The sequence below is a fragment of the Austrofundulus limnaeus genome, unplaced genomic scaffold (assembly GCF_001266775.1).
Source record: "Austrofundulus limnaeus strain Quisiro unplaced genomic scaffold, Austrofundulus_limnaeus-1.0 Scaffold133, whole genome shotgun sequence".
Taxonomy (NCBI): domain Eukaryota; kingdom Metazoa; phylum Chordata; class Actinopteri; order Cyprinodontiformes; family Rivulidae; genus Austrofundulus; species Austrofundulus limnaeus.
In genome coordinates, this window is record NW_013952535.1 from 1,137,042 (window position 1) to 1,144,926 (window position 7,885).

General features: G+C 40.1%; 1 protein-coding gene and 1 long non-coding RNA gene across 2 annotated transcripts in view; one reads left to right on the forward strand and one right to left on the reverse strand.

Annotated features, from left to right (window-relative positions):
- Positions 1-463, forward strand: part of LOC106522603 (vesicular inhibitory amino acid transporter) — a gene marked incomplete at its 5' end in the record, with an annotated part of 3,701 nt that extends 3,238 nt beyond the window's left edge. Inside the window, one exon of the mRNA XM_014015676.1 lies at positions 150-463. Coding sequence (XP_013871130.1) covers positions 150-463 — 314 coding nt within the window. The remainder of the gene's footprint in view (positions 1-149) is intronic.
- A 2,181-nt stretch (positions 464-2,644) lies between these two features.
- LOC106522652 (uncharacterized) overlaps positions 2,645-7,885 on the reverse strand; it is a 36,560-nt gene continuing 31,319 nt past the window's right edge. Inside the window, exons 4-6 of the long non-coding RNA XR_001310809.1 lie at positions 7,355-7,490; positions 4,520-4,636; positions 2,645-2,931 (exon numbers count right to left, since the gene is read on the reverse strand). This is a non-coding gene — a long non-coding RNA (uncharacterized LOC106522652). The remainder of the gene's footprint in view (positions 2,932-4,519; positions 4,637-7,354; positions 7,491-7,885) is intronic.

The window sequence follows — 7,885 nt, forward strand, 5'->3', positions numbered from 1 at the left end:
ATTTTGAATCTGAAAAGAGCTTCACTGAGTGAGAAGTAGTGTTGAGAGCAGCAGACAGTTTAAGTTTCACTTTCACTTTCTTTGTTGTCATAATGTTGATTATTTTAACTATGCTCACATCTCACCCGCTGCATCGTCTCTGTCTCCAGATGCTTCCCTCTCACCCTCCTCTAAATGTGCAGGACTCTCTCGTCCAGCTCTGATGGTTCGTGGCGCCTTGTTGATGACGTCATACCTGCTGGCCCTGCTGGTGCCCAGGTTCTCCCTGTTGATGGGTTTGACGGGAAGTGTGACCGGAGCAGCGATGACCCTCATCCTTCCGTGTCTGTTTCACTTGAGGCTGCAGTGGGGGCGACTGACGGTGCAGGACCGCCTGCTGGATGTGTGCATACTGAGTCTGGGGGTCTTATGTAGCGTTTCTGGGGTGATCTGCTCTGTGAAACGATTAGTGTTGGGACTCTAAAGTCTCACCTTAACAGGTAGCAAGAACAAATGAAGTGATAAACTGATTGATAAAAACTAAATGGCAAAAAAAAAAAAATCACATTTGAAGTTAAGTGCAAAGTCTCCAGCGTTTGTTTTGAAAGTGAGGAATGAAAGTGGAGTGAACATGAAATGATGTATATTTTATATTACAAACGGCCTTTTCATGCACGGAATATACACATCTAATCTGCAACAGAAATGCTTGTACGTCAGGGTTAGCATTTACTTTTCACAATACAATTTTCACTGGTATAATTGCGTGACTCGGATTGAGTTTTTGCATCAAAGGGAACATCGGCAAAAAAAAAGATAGTTCCACTGCTTGAACAAAACAATCTCAACTAAAGGTTACTGCAGCTGATGAAGACACAGTTCCATCTTTTATTTCTAAGGTCAAGAATTGCTTTATGTTTTACAGACATTCAATTATGAGCAGCAAGCTTGTCATTTCTCTCTGTATATATGGCACATGCTTAGCATAGTCCTGTTACTGTGGTAAACCTGTACATGTGTTTAACTGTTTCTGTAAATTCATTATAGAAAGGCCTTTGTGACGTGTTCAACCAAACCATTAAAACTCTGACATCTCATTCCTCCTGCTGTTTTGTTTGTGTTTATGGAGGACCGAATCTGACTTGATTAGACGTAAAAGCAGAAATGTATAAATGGACCAATAAGTGCACACTTAAAAAGCACAAATTAAATGAAGCAATGAGAACTTTACCTCATGATTTTATAATTTAACCGACACGTTTATTTTTCCAGCTTAGTTCCAATAAATTATATATTTTGCTTGTAATTTTTTCCACAAGTATTTTTATTTACTGTTTTTGCTTTCCCTTATGCATTTCTGCCTCTTTATGCAAATAAGGTGGGTGGAGCTTCTTGGGTCAGCTCCTCTCCTATTGGTCAACAGACAGGAAGGAGCAGGATCCATGTGTAGATCTACTGATATGTGCTGCATCCGTTTAGCTTCAAGTTTAAAGTTTAGTTTAAAACAAGGGTAAGGAGGCAAAACACTTCTGTGTCTTTATTTTTAACTAAACCAGACTTGGTCCTCCCAATGTGTTTGGAAAAAGTAATAAAGTACAGTAAAAACTGACAGCACAAGGGGGCGTTATTTTCTGTGAAATTAAAACAACAGAGGCCAGTTTTTTTGTTTAACCAGGTCAAAAATCTTTAATGCAAATCATGTCAAATTAAAAAGAAAATGGTCCTAAAGCTGTGCTAAAAATAAGACCTGTCCATCTGAGTTGGAATATAATCATTTGCAGTGAGAAATGGAGTTGTTTTGGTCAAATCTTTAAAAAATAACTTTACTAACAGTCGTTCAGCTTGAAGCAGGTGTCGTGAACGACTGTCACATCCTACCACAACAAATTTCAACTAAATATTGGTAAATTGGATAAATTTGTAGCTATTTTTTGGGTTCTCTGAAGTCCGTTAACCGTGGTGACCATCTTTAATTGAATGGATTCAAAAAGTTAATCAGCTGTAGATTTATTATCCATCAAACTTTATTATCATAAAGTTTTATTTAAATCTCTCACTTGGTTCATGAATAAATGTGTGTGTGAATGGGTGAATGTAAGTGTAAAGCACTTTGGGGTGCGGAGAGACTTGATAAAGCGCTATATAAGTTTAATCCATTTACCATTCATGAGATATTTTGCTGACAGACAAAGTTAACTTTTAATAGTTAATGGTATATATTTAAATAAAGATCTTGTGAGATCTGGTTGTGTTCAGAATATGTGTTGGTATTCAGTCTCAGCCACTAGCAGAATAAATTATTCTACAAAATCTTCACGTTTTAGCCATTTTAGTTTTTCTGTATCTCCTAAAGTTACGTGCAGATACGTGTTCAATGTATGTACAGGGGTTGGACAATGCAACTGAAACACCTGGTTTTGGACCACAATAATTTATTAATATGGTGCATGGCCTCCTTTTGCAGCCAATACAGCGTCAGTTCACCTTGGGAATAACAAACAGGTCTTGCACAGTGGTCAGAGGGATTTGAAGCCATTCTTCTTGCAGGATAGTGGTCAGGTCACTACGTGATGCTGGTGGAGGAAAACGTTTCCTGACTCGCTCCTCCAAAACACAAAGTGGCTCAATAATCTTTAGATCTGGTGACTGTGCAGGCCATGGGAGATGTTCAACTTCACTTTCATGTTCATCAAATCAATCTTTCACCAGTCTTGCTTGTATTGGTTCATTGTCATCCTGATACACAGCACCACCTTCAGGGGACAGTGTTTGAACCATTGGATGCACATGGTCCTCCAGAATGGTTCCTTGGCAGTGACACGCCCATTTAGCACAAGTATTGGGCCAAGGGAATGCCATGATGTAGCAGCCCCAAACCATCACTGATCCACCCCCATGCTTCACTCTGGGCAGTGGTACACTTATTTGGGGCTTCTCCACACCGTAACTCTCCTGGATGTGGGGAAAACAGTAAAAGTGGACTCATCAGAGAACAATACATGTTTCACATTGTCCACAGCCCAAGATTTGCTCTCCTTGCACCATTGAAACTGACGTTTGGCACGAGTGACCAAAGGTTTGGCTATAGCAGCCCGGCCGTGTATGTTGACCCTGTGGAGGACCTGACGGACAGTTCAGGTGGAGACAGGAGAGTTGAGGAACACATTTAGTTCTATCGTGGTTTATGTTTGTTGGATACAATCCAGGTTAGCACCTGAACATCGCTTTCAGACAGCTTCCTCTTGCGTCCACAGTTAATCCTGTTGGATGTGGTTGGTCCTTCTTGGTGGTACGCTGACATTACCCTGGATACCATGGCTCTTGATACATCACAAAGACTTGCTGTCTTGGTCACAGATGCACCAACAATTTGTCCTCTTTTGAACTCTGGTATTTCACCCATAATGTTGTGTACATTGCAATATTTTGAGCCAAACTGTGCTCTTACCCTGCTAATTGAACCTCCACACTCTGCTCTTACTGGTGCAATGTGTAGTTAATGAAGACTGACCACCAGGCTGGTCCAATTTAGCCATGAAACCTCCCACACTAAAATGACAGGTGTTTCTGTTTCATTTAACCCATTCTTGCGAGTTTCATTAAAACTGTGTTTTTTTTCACCATTTTGTCTTTATTTAGACTTTTTGCTTTGTGTTCAGATTACTGTTTAATTAACTGTTAATAATTTTAAACCTTTATTTTAAAATCCGTGCATTCGTTTTGTGATTACTTTCAGGTTTTACTTCTTGAAACCCTTCAGGCTGCATTTGTTTTTGAAAAGTTCTACATAAAAATGAGATAATTATAAATTTCACCTTGAATTCGAAGGAGACTTTGTTTAATGCTGTTGTTGTTGTTTTTAAGCAAATTAATTAATGCCTTTAAGGTAACAAGATAAAATTTAATAGAAACTCTGGAGAGTTATTAAGGTGAGCGATTTGTTTTGCCACATTACTGGAAAAAGCTCATAAAAATGTATCTAATGTTTGTGAAAGGTTTAATTAGCATTTGTGTAAATATCACAACACAGAGCAAATGTAGTTTTTTTTTTTTTGGTCTGTGGTCAAATAACACCTGAATTTATAGTGAATAAATAATTATGGAGGGACTGTTTGTGTTTATGGGTCATATAGATAATTTTACAGGGACTAACACAGGAGACGAGGAGATGTGTGTGTGCAGGTCTGCTCATTTTTTTAAATAAAAATTATACATGTAAAAAATTGTGCTTTTAAAAAAAGAATACTCAAACCCATAATTATGCATTTTTATTTGTTCTAATCACACATCTTTTAATGCCACAGTGGCGACTTGTCAACCAACAGAGTGGCACCTTGTTCAGATTCTTCTGACTCTTTTAAGAAACATCTTAAGACATTTTTATTCAGACAGGCTTTTAGTTAATGTGCTTTTTATTATGCTTTAATTGTTTTTTTATATTTGTGATATGTTTTATTGCTTTTTAGTTATTTTGCTCTCTGTTAAGCACTTTGTGACGTTTGTGTCTGTGAAAGGTGCTATAGAAATAAAGTTTACTTACTTACACCTGGGATGGCCAATCAGCTTCCAGGTGTGGTGAATCCCACCCAGAGCCGGCTCTTGGCATAGGTGAACTAGGTGGTTGCCTTGAGCGCCATCTGCTGGAGGGGGCGCTGAACTGCAGGAGAAAAAGTAATTATTTGTAATCCGTGGTTGTAACTCTGCACAACACCCCTTTCAATTAGCTTTGTCTTAAAAAACTATAATGAAGTATGACAGGAAAAATAAAATACTCTACCCATAAAACACCCCCCATGCAGCAATCGCACCCACCCTCTCTCTCATATGATTGACGTTGCACTGTCTCGTCCTGCTCCAACATTCTGACGGGGGAGGGGCTAGTAGTACCTCTCAGGTAGCGGTTCGTGTTGACAAACTCAATAACAACAAGTCTGTATTTTGTTGTCCCATACATGTCAATCCCTTCGGATGTTTACCTGGATAAAAAGCCGCAAAAATCCGTATATTTTGCAAAAAATCCACACAACTCAGACCCTTGGGGGGGGTTGTCAGCCTCGCTGAGGACGTGAAAGCGCCCGCTGCGAAGCAGGAGGAAAGGAGAGCGGAAAAAGTTCAAAACTTATTTCTAGCGGCAGAACAGGTTGGAAGATGACTGTTTAATGTTATTTGTTGTTTTTTAAATCATCCTACAGGCTCTGACATGTTAGATACAGCGGGTAAAATAAGTATTGAACACGTCAACATTTTTCTCAGTAAATATATTACTAGAGGTGCTAATGACATGAAATTTTCACCAGATGTTGGTAACAACCCAAGTGATCCATACATACAAAGAAATCAAACCATAAATGTCCAGAAATGAAGTTATTTGTAATAATGTGGAATGGCACAGGGATAAAGTATTGAACACACTTACTGAAATTTATCTAATACTTTGTACAAAAGCCTTTGTTGTCAATGACAGCTTCAAGACGCCTCCTGTATGGAGAAACTAGTGGCATGCATTGCTCAGGTGTGATTTTGGCCCATTCTTCCACACAAACAGTCTTCAAATCTTGAAGGTTTCGTGGACCTCTTCTATGAACTCTGATCTTTAGTTCTTTCCATAGATTTTCTGTTGGATTCAGGTCAGGTGATTGGCTGGGCCATTCCAGCAGCTTTAGTTTCTTTCTCTGAAACCAACTGAGAGTTTCCTTGGCTTTGTGTTTGGGCTCATTGTCTTGCTGAAATGTCCAGCCACGTTTCATCTTCATCATCCTGGTAGATGGAAGCAGATTTTTATCAAGAATGTCTCTGTACATTTTTCCACTCATCCTTCCTTCAATTATTTGAAGTTTGCCAGTACCATATGCTGAAAAACAGCCCCACACCATGATGTTCCCACCTCCAAACTTCACTGTTGGTATGGTGTTTTTGAGCTGATGTGCAGTGCCATTTGACCTCCAAACATGATGTGTATTCTGGCATCCAAACAGTTCAATGTTGGTCTCATCTGACCAGACTATATTCTCCCAGTATTACACAGGCTTGTTTAAATGTTGTGCAGCAAACTTTAAAGGAGCTTCAACATGCTGTTTCTTCAGCAGTGGAGTCTTGCGTGGTGAGCGTGCATACAGGCCATGGTGGTTCAGTGCATTACTTATTGTTTTCTTTGAAACAATCGTACCTGCTAATTCCAGGTGTTTCTGAAGCTCTCCACAAGTGGTCCTTGGCTCTTGGACAACTCTTCTGATCATTCTTTTCACTCCTCTGTCAGAAATCTTGTGAGGAGCACCTGGTCGTGGTCGGTTTATGGTGAAATAATGTTCTTTCCACTTCTGAATTATGGCCCCAACAGTGCTCACTGGAACCTTCAGAAGTTTAGACATTCTTCTGTAACCGATGCCATCATTATGCTTTGCAACAATAAGGTTGTGAAGGTCTTGAGAGAGCTCTTTACTTTTACCCATCATCAGATGGTTCTTGTGTGATACCTGGCCATCATTTGGGTCTGAACCAGCTGATATTAACTTGCACTGACAAGGGGCAGGCTTGTTTTCTAATTACTGAGAGAGTTCAGCTGGTGTCTTGGCTTTCCATGCCTTTTTACACCTCCCTTTCTTCATGTGTTCAATACTTTTTCCCTGTGCCATTCCACATTATTACAAATAACTTCATATCTGGACATTTATGGTTTGATTTCTTTGTATGTATGGATCACTTGGGTTGTTACCGACATCTGGTGAAAATTTCATGTCATTAGCACCTCTAGTAATATATTTACTGAGAAAAATGTTGACGTGTTCAATACTTATTTTACCTGCTGTAAATATGAAAATGAAGTTTTGAAAAAATCCGTGAGATTGCTCTATACGTCCGTATACCTGCAAACTGACGTAAAATCTTTATAACTTACAGACAATCTGTACAAGTTGACATGTTATTGATTTGCTTTCTAGGAAAGCAAATAAATCTAAGTTTACCATAGTACCTTACACTGTCAAACTTGTTTTTAGGGGTTCGATTTGGGGTGGGTGGGACATAGTTCGGGGGGGGAGGGGGTGCGCTTCAACTCGCCTAGGGCACCAAAATGGCTGGAGCCAGCACTGGTCCCACCCCTCCACCACATTTGCTCTGCCCCTAAGATGCACAAACTGCCTTAATGACTCCTATGTCTGTAATCATATCTGTTAGTTTATAAACCTGCATTTTTCATGTGCCACCACCCGTTCAGCTTTTATCTTTAAGTAAGGTATCAGGTCTGCCCTGAGGTCAGAACTGTACCATTTAGATTTCCTCTGAAACATATTGCTCCTTAACTTCCCCCGTGAACTCCAACAACTCCGAGCGGCTGTAAATATTTGAACAACACTTCTCTAAATGAATCCGTACGAACCTTGAAGAAGTCCCACGAGCAATAATGATGTGATCCGTGCACGCAACTTTATCCCAAAGCCTTTCCTGCCAGAGGGAAACGGAGAGCTTTCCGAGGCGTCTTCAGTTCCACGAGGAGTGCTGGAGCAACAAAAGATCTAAGATGCCGGGGATGAAAGATACAAGCAGAGACATTTGAACAACCAAAGGAAAAAGCAGCGACCAGAAGGTGAAGATGGAGAAAGTGATTATTGGTGTGAAAGCTAGCAAACAGTAAGGCAGTAAAGTGAATTAGCTCCAGTGGATAAGGAGCTCCATACTTTCTGCCAGCTTTACTAATCCTTCTTATATCAGGCTGGAGAAGACAGAGAGTGGAGGTGGGAGTGCTTTTTGTTTAATGCACCATTCACACTTGTGTGCTTGATTTAGTGTGTGAGTCTGGATATATCAGCTGTGTTCACATGTCGATGCAGGAGCCCATATGCTGTGTGTGGGAGCATGCATATGAATGTACGTGTCCATGCTTGTGTGTGTGTGTGTGTGTGTGTGTGTG